The sequence below is a fragment of the Galleria mellonella genome, unplaced genomic scaffold (assembly GCF_026898425.1).
Source record: "Galleria mellonella isolate WM207_F2 unplaced genomic scaffold, CSIRO_AGI_GalMel_v1 utg89, whole genome shotgun sequence".
Taxonomy (NCBI): Eukaryota; Metazoa; Arthropoda; class Insecta; order Lepidoptera; family Pyralidae; genus Galleria; species Galleria mellonella.
The window spans coordinates 81,087-97,647 of record NW_026442169.1 but is presented as its reverse complement, the minus strand read 5'-3'; the positions used below and the strand labels follow the sequence as shown (position 1 = coordinate 97,647).

Genomic DNA, 16,561 nt, shown 5'->3' with positions numbered 1-16,561 from the left:
GAATCTATTTTTTATTTATAAACACGCGATTCAGCAATTATTTGTGAAGTTATGATGGAATGAAATTGTTTGAATATTGATTAGTTTAAACAGTTGACAGTGTGGCGTGTAAACCTTGTATACTGGGGGGAAAGGGATTGTTAGCAATGGAAACTGAGAATCCCATTGCTAGCAATATACCCAACCAAGTCGACCTCCACGTGGTTCCCCCTGGAAACCATCGTGAACATTTTTTGTTGAATTCGTCACGATAGGCTAACTGGCCTGCTTCATCCTCACCTATCATCCTTCACTGGTGACCCGCAACTGTACCGATAGCGCGGGTGGGGATACCATTCTATTATCACTCATTAAAAAAAAACCTTGTATACTTCCGACATAAAAAGGGCCACCTCTTCCTTTCTCGTGGGTGTCGTAAGAGGCAGCTAAGGGAACTTAATGGTCGAGGGTTTTTGATGGATAAAAATGGTATGGTAACCAAGCAAGGGTGTCCAAGCAAACGACTTTTGTACAAAACTTTTGTTTTGTCTTTCTCTGGTAGATTTATTATTTATAAACGTTTCGCATTCTCGAACCGTAACACTAGCGACATAATGGTTCCATATTTTTTTGATAGAGGCACACCAGTGTAACTTACCAATACGAACTATTCCAATTGTAACCTAATTCCTTATTTTTGTTTTTTTAAGTGCAATATAAAATTGTCACTGACAATGAATTGGATCGATATCGACATTGGATTGATGATTGGCCCAATAAAAAATATATGAAATATCGATTAATCAGTACATAACATTAATATGAAGCACCCGATTGTAATGAATATAGATATGGGCGCTATTAAAATAGGTTTTTTTGCCATCAAAATTCTGTGAAACCCAATACGTAGATATTGTAGCGGTACCCATATGGGTGGCTTTAGAAGATAAAACTTACCTTATAGAATACGCGAATGCCAGGACAGCGTCGGAGACGAATTGCAGTTGCCTCTCGAATTCTGTGTTGTCCAGTGAAAGTCTCTCTGTCCCGGAGCAATACCGCTCATACTGCCAGTTGTAAGGAGTCCTGGGGCTGCCCGGGTATCGGCACTGGAAGTGATCTTCCCAGAATTCTGAAACCAAATGCATTAAAATTTTACTAATATAAAAAAAATTTAACTTAACTATATTTGTATGTGGGAGATCGTATTGTACTGTAGCGTATCAGCGATTAATCTCCGTCTGCTGGATATAGCCCTCCTCCGTAAGGGGGAGTTTTGTCAGTAGTTGCCATGTTTGGGAGGCAGGTTGGCAACCGTAGTTAAGCTTTGGTGCTGTTATAAGAGAGACGCTGCTGCTCATCTCTTGATATTTAAAGCTGTTGCCGTATGGTCCCTACCATAGAATAGGGCATCCCTTTCTTTCTCGTGCGTGCTGTATGAGGCCACTAAAGGAATTTAGTGATCGAGGGATATGGCAGATAAATTAATAGACGTATTTTAATAAAACCAATAGATACTATAGCAATTTTTTTTTTATTTTTATCTGGCTGTTTGTATGTTTGTTCCGATGTCAGGCAAAAACTACCACATCAACTTAGACATGGTTTTCACATTTGTATTATGAAGTTCCAAATTTAAATCTGCTGTTCATTTCATTTTGATATCGCATTATTTTTTCTAATAAAAATAATAATTAAAAATTGTGTTACAGAAATTAAAAAAAAAAAAATAGAAATTGTAACAAAATTAATTATTTTGATTTAAAAACTAAACTTCCGAACCGATTTTAATAAAGCTTCTAAAAAAAAGGGAAAAAGAATTTTTCAAATAGGTTTAGAACTAATAGAGTTATGAGGTAATAAACATAAAAAAAATAACGTTATTGACAACCTTCTTCTTTTTTAAGTCGGTTGAAAATTTGTGTATAAAGTAACGTATATTAATATAACATAAATATATATGAGCTAAGCAAATATTAGCTGCGTGGTCTCGGCGTAGAATGGGCCAGCCCTTTCTTTCCCGTAGGCGACTAAAGAAACTGAATGGTCGAGGGAAGATTAGCTGTATCTTTGCTTATGCCTTTTAAAATGTCACCAAAGTCTAACTGTGGTTGCCAACCTGCCTGCCAAGTGTGGCAACTACTGGCAAAACCTGCCAAGGGGAGGCTTATGTTCAGCAGTGGACAGTTAAAGGCTGATATAGTAATAAATAAATATTATTCTTTAATTCCAAGAAAGTCGCATTTATTTACGAGAGAAATCCTATTTACCCGTGTATAATAATGTAAAGGAAAAGATACGAATTCTAGGCACTGGGGGCCTACCAAGAAATGAAATTCCGAAGTTTCGGACTCAATTTCGTGTTTTTGTTCACACCTAAATCGGGCCAGTAAATGGAGCTTAACACTTCGTTCGTCATAAATCCTACCATAAAAGTCCCAAGGAATAATATTTTTAATGTTTTTAAACGATAAGTATTATGTAATTTTAACATTAAATTTGTGTTTCGTTCGGCTCCGAAATTTTGGAAAACATTTCATGGTAGGCTCTCTGATTCTGGTCATTCTTTCGTTTCATAGAATGTCAAATTATGCAATAAATACTATTTTTGCCTACGACTTGGTCCACGTAACCGGGATAAAAGGTAGCCTATGTAAAGATTTCATGACGACTACTTGACTTGTTTAATTACAAAGAATTAACAATGACATTAAATAAATTAACAGTGTTTCAACCTACCAGGTTGAAGACCGCGGAGGTCGACCTATCAGGTCGACCTCCGCGTGGTTCCCCCTGGAAACCATCGTGAACAATTCTTGTTGAATTCGTCACGATAGGCTAACTGGCCTGTTTCATCCTCACCTATCATCTTTCACTGGTGCCCCGCCGGTGTATACCAATAGCGCGGGTGGGGTTACCATTCCATTATCACCCATAAAAAAAAACCGTAAAGCAGTTGTGTTTGCATGGCTGTGTTTCCGTTTGAAGGGTGGAATATGGCGCGAATTTACAGGGTACAGAGGAATAACACCTGAGTCCTCAGGAATGGCAACGCATGGGGGTATTATGGACGAAACAGTATACTCTGTTATGTCCATGGTACTGGTCAAATCTATAGGCAACGGTTACCACTTCCATCAGGTGGGCCGTCAGCTTGTTTGCCAATCTAAGTAGTATAAAAAATAATAATAAAAAATCCGCATTTTGCAATGACAAAATCTTTAATTGCATTTTTGTATCAATGATTCCCCTCTATTTTAGTACTTGAAATTACTAATTAAGGTTAAAATAAGATGAGGCTGACATATCCTTAAGAGATATAAATTTTTTTATATTTTTTTATACAACTTAGAATAGCAAACAAGCTGACGGCCCACCTGATGGAAAGTGGTAACCGTCGCCTAATAATCCTATAAGTAAAGATAATATAAAAAAAAACCTAAAATGAAATAAAAATCAATTGCCCCATACATGTAAATATACCACTTCAGCATATCACACCTCTTTGACTAATTCTTTTTTATTATGTTTGTTATTGTCAGAACAAGTTTTGTATAAAAGATAATGCTTGAAAAATCGTATAAAAAGGAGTCGAGTTAGCTTTTAAAATTAGAAAGGATAATGGTTTTTACTTTAGATTATTAATTTTCATTATGTTTATCAACTAATTAAGCTCTGGGTTAAAAATGCCGAAAAATTTTTTGCTCTAGAGATGGGATGTTAGTGGCGAAAGCTGCTAATACCTCGGAATGCCTGCTGAATTAACGTTACCATTCTAAACAAACTGAAAAACAGAGAGAGTTAACGTCGACTGTTCAAATACGAATCCTCTAGTACTTTGGCCATATTATCCGAAATGCAAACTGTATGGAACGTCCAATTGTCCACGGTTCTGTACAAGGCAAATGTTCTCGAGATAGATCACCAATGCGACGGAATGACCTCATCAAACCTGCCACATAGCAATCTATTGTGGAATGTTCTCACTCGGCTCTGAGAAGTAATAGATGGAGACACATTGTTAGGACCCCAATCGTGAAAGAGAGCCTCATCGACGATTCATCATAGTCATTAAAATCACTACCACTCAAGACGACGCGAGAACCTCTGGATTACTTGCGTCCTTATTTGGAGCCAAAATTAACTCTGCTTATTTCCTGATTTGGTAAACTATTAACCAAGTTAATTCTCTACCACAGTTTACGTCACATAAATCATATAACACACGCCATATAAAGATTCGTACAATTTAATAACAGTGGAAGCAACAAAAGGTGTCTTATTGTGCTTGATTGAATACATTTTTTTCCCAAAATCCCACTATTCACGTTTCTTATTTTCCTTGAATGTGGTCCTCTTTTATGTGTGTGTTAACGTTTTATTATGTTTCATTACATTTTTTTCTATTTATAAATGACTAGTCAATAATAGCTACTGAACGATGTTATGTACTTATATATAAACTATTTTTATCTGTGACTTCGTCTGTATACCAAAGCAGTACTTTAGAATTACCTACGTTTATTGACTCCCTACACATTTTAGGCATGATTTGATTTGACATAAATTCATCTAATATGGGATAAAATTATACTTTTTTTTATGCAACTTAGAATGGCAAATAAGCTGATGGCCCACTTGATGGAAAGTGGTAACCGTCGCCTATAGACAGGAGCAGTACCATGGATATAACAGTATACACGGTATACACGGTACATATATTTACGATGCAAACACAAATGGAATAGAGGTGCCTAAGCAAACGTCTTTTAAGCAAACTGCAATTACTACGCCAGAAGTGAATATAGAATTATATACTAAAATCTTTATTAATATCATACATGTGAAAGTGAGTTTGTTTTTTTGTTGGTTTATACCGTTTTTACTTTTTAACGGCTTAACCAATCACTGTTTGGTATATTTTTTTAATGGATGAAAATGGAATGGTAACCCCACCTGCGCTATTGGTATACGCTGGCGGGGTACTAGTGAGGAATGATAGATGATGATGATGAAGGCAGGTCAGTCGACTCATCCTGAAGAATTCGACAAGAATTAACCACGATGGATTCCAAAGGGAACCGCGTGGAGGTCGACCTGATAGGGTGTATTGCTAGCAATGGGGCTGTTTCAAATTATTTGTAACAATCCCTTTCCACCTAGTATACACTGTATGGGATGGAAAAGAATATAGGCTACATTTCATCTTGGATAATGAACATATTTCGGTCACGCGAAGAAAGTAGCAGTTAAAAGTTAGTAGCTAATAAATGAATTTAAATTAAATACAAATTTAATTAATGTAATCATTTAATTAAATACGATATTAAATTTATTCCAAAATATATAACACCACATACTACAAATTTAATTAAATGTAAATTAATATTAATTAAAAGGGCTTTTTAATTAGATACATCAATTTTTGTTCTTGAATTTTATAGAAAAAGTGTATATATTTTATTTTCTTCTTGCCGCTGAACATAGGTGTTCCCCATAAGAAGGGTTTTGCCAGTAGATGCCACGCTTGGCAGGCAAGCTAATAACCGCAATTAGACTTTAGTGGTGTTTTAAGACCCTTGACCATTAAGTTCTTTTAGACGCCTCTTACGACACCCACGAGAATGGAAGGGATAGCTGGGATCACATGGCAGTGTTTAAAAATATTGTACCTTAATTAAAAAAAAAAAAAAAATATATATACAAATGACTTACCGACAAACCAAGGATTTCTCTTGTTGTTCTTTACGTTCAATGATAGAAAGTAATCCCTGAAGCCTTTGACGTCATTGGCTTGAGGCTGCACGCTGATCGTGCCTTCGACAGCTCGTTCATTGCCGTCGGAGACCAGGGACCTGGCGCTCCATCCATCAGATCCTACCCAGCTGAACGCGCCCGTAGCATTCCCTCTCTCAACTGCCCTCATCACTCCGGCCACTTCTTGGTCTGACCCGAAAATTATTGCACCTAAAACAATATACATAACTTTTTATTTTATTAACTGTGGCAGCTGTAGATGAAGCATGACCTTAGTATGATGATCAGTGAATGTCCCAAGATGGCTCAACTGAGCTGATTTCAGTTTCGCCAATCATCCTGGTTTTACTAACAGGGGAAAGGAGTTGATAGTATTGGAGTTAAAAACTTCTAGTTTAATAATCTTTTAGATCGACTTCCATGGGATTCTCTTGGAAACCATCATGGTTAGTTAAAGTTGCTTAATTCCTCAGGATGGACAAATAGATCTGCTTCCATTCTCACCTATCATCCCTCACTGGTGCACTGTCAATGCATACCGATAGCGTAGGTTCTACTATTATTATACATAAAAGTATGGTACCGGCATAAATATACGGGATTCTTATGGTGCGGCTTGTCGCGGGCTACTTACTGAAACCATAAGAATAAACAGACTGAGTAGAAGTGTCACTTTACTTTCTTTTTACTTTCATTTCGAAAGCGGCACCGTTGCCAAATGTACCCCTCTACCCTTCAGATCCTGTATAAGTTGCGAGGGTTGTCACAAATTTATTCGCATTTAATAAATAATTTTATGATACGCCCCGACCCATGTGCAGACGAGATAGATGCGCGCTCTCATAGCGACGTCAGCATTTCATTATTGTTGATTTTACGGAAATGTTTGGTTTTTTTTTTCCTATTGCAAAATCAAAGATTGTGAACCACAAAAGAACCGACTTCAATTATGACAAATCCAGTTATTGTTTATTTAAAAACTAAATTACTGGATCGATTAGTTATGTACATTCAGATAAAGAATTTTCCAAATCGGTTTAGACCTGACGGGATTTATTGAATGAAATGTGGGATTGTGATGTAACAAATATAAAAAAAAAAAAAATATAAAACCGAATTGAGAATCTCCATCTTTTTGAAGTCGATTGAAAATAATAAAAAAAATGCGTTGCCGACCCTGAATAATACCATTATATCAGAGAAAGACTTTGTACAAAAGTCGATTGCTTGGACACCTCTATCCCATTCGTGTTTCTACTGTGAAGCAGTTGTGTTTGCATGGCTGTGTTTCGGTTTGAAGGGTGGGATATGGCGTAAATTTACAGGGTACAGAGGAATAACACCCGAGTCCTCAGGAATGGCAACGCATGGGGGGTATCATGGGCGAAACAGTATACTCTGTTATGTCCATGGTACTGCTCATGTCTATAGGCGACGGTTACCACTTTCCATCAGGTGGGCCGTCAGCTTGTTTGTCATTCTAAGTTGTATAAAAAAAAGAAACCTATTTACCCCTGTTTTGAAAAACCCCAAACTGTAGTCTCTTGAAAAAGGGATTTTTCTATTGTATTTGTTTAGTAACATAATTGATATAAAATATAACCTTGTTACAGCAATTGGTACATAAAGTGTCAAATTGGAATGCCTTACAGCCATTTGACGAGGGTTGTGGCTTATAGTAGCTCGTAAAGTTTACTCAACATGAACACAGCATCGTAAACAATTTTGTTGGTCTAGATTTTATCAATTCAGGGTTCCGTAATAAGAGAGTAAACCCATCGTTGTACCAACTAGGTACATCTGTCTCTGTTTGTATCTGCATAGGGTTCAAATTTCTATACTTTTTTTTATTTAGAATAGCAAACAAGCTAATGGCCTACCTGATAGAAAATGGTAACCGTCGTCTATAGAGGTGAACAGTACTATACATCTATCTATTTATCTATTTAAGAGCTGCGCTCTTGTTGGTGAAGCTCTTGCCACTCACTACGATTTTCAACAAGTCTCTTCACCTCTTGATACGACACGACACCAAGTCCTTCCTTGATCTGCCTGATGTAACTATGTCTCGGTCTCCCTCTCCCCCTCCTTCCTTCTATTATAATGTTCATAAGTTCGTCGTGTCGTATCAAGTGTCCCAACATTTTTCCCCTTCTGTCCTCAATAGTTCTATAGATATCGCGGAATAATTGTATTTTGAATATTTTTTTTAATAGGTGAAAATGTAATAGCGACTGCGCCTGCGGTATATACTGGGGACAACATTGAAAGATGATAGGTGAGGATGATGCAGATCAGAGGATTTGGTCTACCTGATAGGGTATATTGCTAGCAATGGGGCAGTTAGAATCTCATTCCTTCCAAGTATTTTGGCCGTATAAACCTACCAAATTTAGATACAACCTGCTTGCATACTTATTACATAAACTGTGTCGAATATATAATCTAGTAATGTAAAATTTCTTATTGACAAATAATTGACATATCAAACATTTTCTACAAATTAGCCTGCTATGAATTGAGAAAAATAGCAACTGATCGTGTATCTTTCGTCCTCTTTTTACTAATTATATTTGCATAAGAAGAAAAGAGGCAACCATATGATTAACAGTTTTTATTTTATCATTCCTTCTATGTAATTTCTTGTTCTTAGTTCTAGTCCGAAATCATTGTCAGACAGAAATTGCGAATGTGACAACTTACTCAATTAGAAGTCCTTAATCATTATTTATCAAAATATTGCATTACTAAATTTAAAAACGTAACGCATTATTGTTTTGTTAACGTAAGAAAAAAAAACCTTTTTCATAAATTGTACCCATAAATTAAGGTAAGGGAAATGTTCTTTTTTTTTTATCAATTGTAAGAGATTTTTTTTTTATTTAACAATGGCACGGTACCCTCGGGGCGGACGTTCTTTTTATATATTATTTACTTTTTTTATATTATTTTCTTTCTCGTTATATTGATTTCTTTGTTGGTATATATTTATTTAAGGCTGTGTGGTCTCCGCATGGAATAAGCAACCACTTCCTTTCTTGTGGGTGTCGTAAGAGGCGACTAAGGGAGGGCGAGCGATGGGCAGCAGTGTCCGTCTCAAAACATCTCTAAGCCAACTGCGTTTGCCAAGCGTGACAACTACTGGCAAAACACCCCAAGGGGGAGGCCTATGTTCAGCAGTGGACAGTTAAAGGCTGATATGATAATGATGATGACGATGATGTATGTATTGTTTTTTTTATGCAATTTAGAATGATAAATAAGCTTATGAAATGTGGTAACCGACACAAAGCATCAGAGATATTACAAAGTATACTGTGACGTATACAATGCCCTCCACGCGTTTCTATTCTTGACGACTTAAGTGTTTTTTTAATGGGCGATAATGGAATGGTAACCCCGTTTGCGCTATCGGTATACGAAGCACCAGTGAGGGATGATAGGTGACGATGAAAGCAGGTCAGTTAGGTCATCGTGACAAATTATACTAGAATTAACCACGATAGTTTCCAGGGGGAACCGCTTGGAGGTCAACGTGGCAATGGGTCAGTTAGACTCCATTACTAATAGTCCCTTAACCTTTCGACGATTTAAGAGTTATGCCACCGTACCCTATAATTTCGATGGTATATCCAATTCAGACCCAAACAAAGCCACGCACAGTGTTACCTTCCGTCAAAGAATGACGTGAAAAATATCCAGTTTGTGGGGATATTTGTATAATTAGACTTTTGTTATTTTTCACGCAAAAACTACTGAATTAATTTGAGTGGATTTCGTTACACAGATAGGTTATATCCTAACTAAGAATATAAAATATTAAGAACATAATATTTACATATATATATATATATATATATACTGGTTTGTAATATTCTTTAAACGATGCAAAAAAGAATAAATAAATAAATATTTTATTACTGATTTACGCAGGCAGTGACGCGGGTTATAGCTAATATTATACATATATGGGAAAAGCTGTTTGTTACGTTTTGACATTTTAACGGCTGAATCAATCGACGTGAAATTTGAAAGATGTGTACAATATGTTCTATTTACGCGGATGATATTGCGGGTAATGACTTGTTTACGATGAAATAATGACTATCAGAATCGATCAGTACGAGTCAACAACAGGACAACTTGGAATAAAGTTGTCAATTCAATTAGCATAAGAATAAAGTAGGCCGACGACGAATATCCCTTGTCCGAACACCGTTCGCATATAGTGTGTGATTCGTATGTTAATGTAATACCAAATATAAGAATACAGGGTAGATCCAGAGTGTATGAAATGTAATAAAATAAGCAAAACATATTGTTTATTTTAGTTTCCTTACATTTACGTTCCTCAAAAAGGGAGACTTCGATCGTGAAAACACGTGCGCACAATCACGCACGCGCGCGTTTGTATACACGTACACACACCCACATACCCGACAATACACACACAAACACACACACACACACACAAACACACACACACACGCACGCGCACACACGCACACACACACACACACACACACACACACACACACACACACACACACACACACACACACACACACACACACACACACACACACACACATGCACATGCATTAGAATGCACGCGTTAGAATGTCTATTCCGCAAAGAAAAACGACAGATTTATATGTGTGTGTTCACGTTTGAAGTAATTTTTTTAGCGGATTAATATATAAAATACTATACTTGCATTGTAAACAATTTATTGTTTTCGCAAGCCTCCGTTGTATTTTTAAGCACTGAATAAATATTTTTGAAGTACGAGTAAATAAAACCGACAGGAGCTGTTGTCGTTGTTGTTTTCTATTAAGGAGTAAATATACTATTTTTTTCTATCGATACTTAATTTTATAGAGGGAAAAATACACATTTTAACATCACAAAAGAAATATTTACACGTGCCGGTATAACGGTTGGACACGATCGTGTTATCAGCGAATTATGTTACAATGTTGAATTGCAAATTGATATTATCCTTGTTAGAATGACTTCAATAATAAGGTAACAGCGTAAAAAGTAACTTCATTATATTAGTTTCGCTTAGCTGACGGTCCAACTCAGTGTTACCTAACCTTTTTTACGCCACGTCCCACTCGAACATTTCTAAAATTTTTATACCCCCATACATAATTTTTCCCGACATAGTTTACTTGACGACTCTAATCGCCAGTTGATATTTTAGTAACGTCAAACAAAATTATACGTAATAAATATTTACAGCATTTTTTTTAAATTTACTTTTTTTGTTAAATTTGGCACCGATATATACTCGTAGCATTGCATTTAAATGGCTCGGAGCAAGAGGGTGTAAAATCGCTTCGAGTCCATTTTTTAATTACCCCCCTTAACTGTTAAATTGTCCCTCTGTGGGGCGTGAACCCTACGTTGGGAAACACCGGTCCAACTGATGGATGGTGTTAATCGTCGCCTGTAAACCACGGATATGATAGAAAAATCTATGATGCCTATGGCATGGCGGCCAGGAAGTTATGCCTTTGTACCTTGTAATTTCGCTGTCATGTATAATATAATTAATACTCCTATAAGATGTATAATATAATAATTTATATCTGAATATATTTTTATGATAATTTTTTTTTAATGGATGGCAATGGAATAGTAAACTCACCTACGCTATCGGTATACGCTGGCGGGCTACCAGTAAGGGATGATAGGTGACGATGAAAGCAGGTTAGTTGGTCCATAGTGATGAATTCAAAAAAAAACAATCAAGATGGTTTTCAGGAGCAACCGCGTGGAGGTCGACCTGATAAGGTACATTATTAGCCTCTAGTCCCATTACTAAGAATTCCTTTCTCTCCGATACTCATGTGTTTTAATACCGTAGCCGTGTGATCCCGGCGTAGGATAAACCACTTCTTCCTTTCGTGTAGGTGTCGTAAGACCCGATTAAAGGGTATTAATAGTCAAGAGGTGGTCAGCAGCGTCCCTCTTAAAACATTACCGAAGCCGAACTGCGATTGGCAACTCGTCTGCCAAGCGTGGCAACTACTGGCAAAACTTCCCTTATGGGGAAGTTATCGAGTGATATGATGATAATACCGAAATAACCGATTGCTACTTATGGGTATTTTCCCCATAAAAAACACATTATGCTCCACAAATGGCTTCGTATATTAAATTCTCTCAAAATTGATATGGAACCAACAAGGGGCCTTTATGGATTATAAAAAGAATTGTTGAAATCGGTTTTGAATTGACAACGTTATTGTGTGACAAAGTATGCTTTAATATATTCTTAAATTATATAGACAGAGTCTCGAGTTTCAGAAACGGATAAAATTTTTTAATGAATGAATTTTATAGCTTGAATATTGTCAGCTAATTGTCAAATTAGTTGACAATTTATTGGTTTGCCCTCAAAAGAGCAAAACACTGATATTCTGTTCAATTTTAAGTGCTTTTATTAATATTGCCAGTGTGTAAAATAATGTATTTTAGTTTCTGTTTATTTTTTAATTGTTAAATGTATACAGTCTTGTTGTAGTTACTCCATGTCAATATTAATTTCCCCATAATACTAAAGGGGGTTGGTGCTGTGGCCCCTTAACACAGGTTATTATATTAACCTATTTAGGAGCCCAGTTCTAAAACCACAAATACTGTACCCTTATATAACTATAATATTAATATTAGGAAACTATAGTTATGTTTTTTTTTTACGAATAAATCTCATTTCATTTCATTTCATTTCATTAACACATGCACGAGAAAGAACAAGTCGCTGTATAACGATATCTCGTTCTATTGCACGCACGTAGCATAAGGTTATCTCTGTCACGCAGCTACGACGTTTCTATTGATAGATCCACTCGTCAATTGTCCCTAGTGACTGTTTTATAAATCCAGTTAAAAGAGCAACCGCCAGCAGAGTCTCGATCAGTGTTGCCAGATGATAATTATGATTTTCACCTAAACGACGAATATTTTTTTGCACTCAAATCGATATGATTTTCAGGATTATTAACCTATTACAAAGTTATGTAGTTTTTCACTATGTTATGCAACGTGCCACAAAATTGAATGACAAAACAGTTTTCCCTTCTGTTTTTACTTTTCTCTTTACGTTATGTACCTACAGTTATATATTTTAATGTAATAATATTAATAATAAACTCTTTATTGTGCACGAAAGAGATATATACAAGGAGTATTTATACAGAATGTGTATACAAAAGGCGTTCTTATCGCTAGAAGCAATCTCTTACAGACAAATTGGATCTTGAACTATGATCTTGGACACTTGCACAAAATCGACAATTACTGATATCTATCACCCAACATGTCCAAAAAAACATTACCCAAGTTTCTCCGAGTCCAAATATCCCAAAAATTTCTCCGAGTAAAAACATTTCTTTGGCGAATAGAAAAATTTTTACCCAAAGTTATGAAAGAAATATCCAATCTGGCAATGCCGGTCCTGATGAAAATCCGACGTAAATATCGTCAATAGAGCTTGATTAATATTCACAGACTAATGCGATTCGGTTATAGATGCAGAAATAAATCTGGGGAAATATGGTTGAGCGCAATTTACCGTTATGTCTTATCGAATCATTTACGCATTGTGATCAAAACAGATTTAAGATTTGAGAGAGAGAGTTGTATAAAAATGATCAGTAAATTCAAATAAATGGCCGCGTGGTCCCGGCATAGAATGGGCCACCCTTTCCTTTCTTGTGGGTATCGTAAAAGGTGACTAAGAGAACTAAATGGTCGAGGGATGATCAGCAGCGTCCCTCTTTAAACTTCATCGAAGTCTAACTGCGGTTGCCAATCTACCTGTCAAGCGTGATCACTACTGTCAAAAATCCCCTAATGGGAGAGGCCTATGTTCAGCAGTGGACAGTTAACGGCTGATATAATAATAAAAAAAGATAATGATATTCAGTTTCAGTTACTTCTAATTTTTCCTGAAAACCAAAAACACTAAATAATTGTTATGCTTTATTAAAAGGAGACTGTACCTAAGTAATTTGCTAAATATCTCTTTTTCTTATTCATTCATTCAATACAGATGTGCGCAAAACTACACAAACACTCATACAACATACACAACAATTGGTACATGTTCGCGCACGAACACGCACACATGCACTCACACGCACGCACACATACATTCATACACACACGCACGCATACACAAACACACACACACACACACACACACACACACACATATGCATGCACACACATGCATGCATGCATTTAGATATACTTATTACTAATACTAGATAATATTTATGTCTTAATTTTATGGTACTATGATTTGTATTTTCATTGTTATGGAGGAGCGTGACCTTCTGATACAGGTGACAACACTTACTAGAAGGTCACATAAACTATCTAAGTATTGTATCAATTTTGTTAATAAATAAATATTTTTTCATTTTCATTTTTCATCTCTTTTGCTCTAATACTTCTGCCCTCGTGCAGTTGTGTTTGCATGGTTGTGTTTCGATTTGCAGGGGTATATTTCTTTTTTAATGGATAAAAATGGAATGGATACCCCGTCTGAGCTATTGCTATATGCTGGCGAAGCACCAGAAATGGGTGATAGGTAAGGATTAAATTAGATCCTTTGGTTCATCGTTAGAAATTTCATAAGTGGTTTTTTTTTTTAATCGATGATAATGGAATGGTAACCCCACCCGCGCTATCGGTATACACCGGCGGGGCACCAGTGAAGAATGATAGGTGAGGAAGAAGTAGGTCAGGTAGCCCATCGTGACGAATTCAACAAGAATTGTTCACGATGGTTTCCAGGGGGAACCACGTGGAGGTCGACCTAATAAGGTATATTGCTGGCAATGAGGCTGTCAAACTCCATTGCTAACAATCCTTTTCCCCCCTTTCATAAGTGGTTAGATGGTTTTCAGGGAGAACCGCGTAGAGTGGTTTTTTGTACCACCTCAGTGGTATAAAAAAAAGAGTTTAGCCTGCTAAGGTATATTGCTAACAATGGGGCTGTTAGACTCCAATTCCTTGGGGGGTACAGTAGTGAACATAGCTATAAAAGTAATGGTAAGAGATGCCCAGATCAAAGTTAAAGGACTTTCGTAATGTCTCTCTCTGGCGAAAATAAAAAAAATTGTTCTAAAATTATTTGTTTAGAAAAAATGTTCATCTTAAGCTTTCTCAGTACCTTGTCAAGGTACTAAAATTATGTCTTTAAAATTGTAAAAATTAAGAATAAATTAATATACTTGAGATAATGAAGATTATGTAGGTATTTATTTAACACGAATAATTCTGAAAAGAGTTTATAAATAATTCACAAAAGAATTTAATTAAAATATTTCACATTGTATGTAACGAGCATGATTTCTTTTTAATTTTCCTCTCTAATTCAATTATTATACATTTGATTTTTTTTTGATAAGTTATGAACGGTTTTTTTTTTTATTCTTTTGAAAGTTGCTACTCGCCTAAGCTTTCTACGGGTGCGAATTCCAAGTAGGATGTGTTACATAAATCTCTCGTAAAATATCTAAATGCCAGTGAAGTCCGTATCAAAATCCAATCGTGGTTTAAAAGTAAGCGGAGGAAAAAACAGGTATATATATATATATATATATATATATATATATATATATATATATATATATATATATATATATATATATATATATATATATATATATATCTTTTAAAAAATCTGGTATTTTACTTTGCAACGTCAATTAAGTTTTCTCTTATTTCTGTCTATAATCGACTGGTAGATAACGCCATATGGTTTAAGTCCGCCATTTACACTATCTAGGTGTATAAAAGTTTAATAAATTAATAAATAAACACTACTTTAAAAATTACGTACACTTCTTCAAGATCACAAAATATTCGCTTTAAATAAAGAATGTTATAATGTTTGTACGTAAATATAATCTTACCAGAGGGAGACTTTGTACAAAAGTCGATTGCTTGGGTACCTGGCTTGGCTGTCTCATTCGTGTTTCAACCGTGAAGCAGTTGTGTTTGCGTGGCTGTGTTTCGGTTTGAAGGGTGGCATATGTCGTGAATTTACTACAGAGGAACAGAGGGTACAGAGGAGTAATATCTGAGTCCTCAGGAATGGCAACGCATGGGGAGTATCATGGGCGAAACAGTATACTCTGTTATGTCCATGGTACTGCTCATGTCTATAGGCGACGGTTACCACTTTCCATCAGGTGGGCCGTCAGCTTGTTTGCCATTCTAAGTTGTATAAAAAATATGTATAGTCGTACATACGAGTACACTTTTTCAAAAATTAAATTTACCAAAATGGAAAAACTTTTTCATTTATTAGTGACAATATTGTGTCTCATTCCTCTAAAAGTTTCCACCGTCTTGTCTAATATTCCTGACGCGGAGCAATAATGCTTACGTTGTCTGAAGGTTAGGGTAAAATATAGAAGAATATAATATTCAATACATACATAACTATGTTACGAGATATATTAAAAAACAGATGTATGTTGCGGAATCGCTTGAAAGAAATAGGAAAATGTTTTTCCTAATTATTTAAGTTAAATAAGTATCAGTCTTTCATGTTTAATTTAAAATCCGTTTTATCATTGAAGCGTGTTTGAGTAGTAAACCACTAAATATAATTAATATTTTTACAAAATTTCAACCTTAAAAACTTGAGTTTAGGTTCAAAATAATTTTCTCAACTTTTTGAATCGATTTTCAATATTTTTTTGAAAAAGATTTAATTTTTTATTTATTTATTTAAATCTTTATTGTACACACCAGTTATAAGAATATGACAGAGGTAATCAAATGTACAAAGGCG

At 35.6% G+C, this 16,561-nt stretch overlaps 1 protein-coding gene across 1 annotated transcript in view; it reads right to left on the bottom strand.

Annotated features, from left to right (window-relative positions):
• The window catches only part of LOC113511366 (metabotropic glutamate receptor 2-like), a 96,408-nt gene that overhangs the window by 54,476 nt on the left and 25,371 nt on the right, over positions 1 to 16,561 (bottom strand). Inside the window, exons 5-6 of the mRNA XM_052902260.1 lie at positions 5,695 to 5,946; positions 937 to 1,111 (exon numbers count right to left, since the gene is read on the bottom strand). Coding sequence (XP_052758220.1) covers positions 937 to 1,111; positions 5,695 to 5,946 — 427 coding nt within the window. The remainder of the gene's footprint in view (positions 1 to 936; positions 1,112 to 5,694; positions 5,947 to 16,561) is intronic.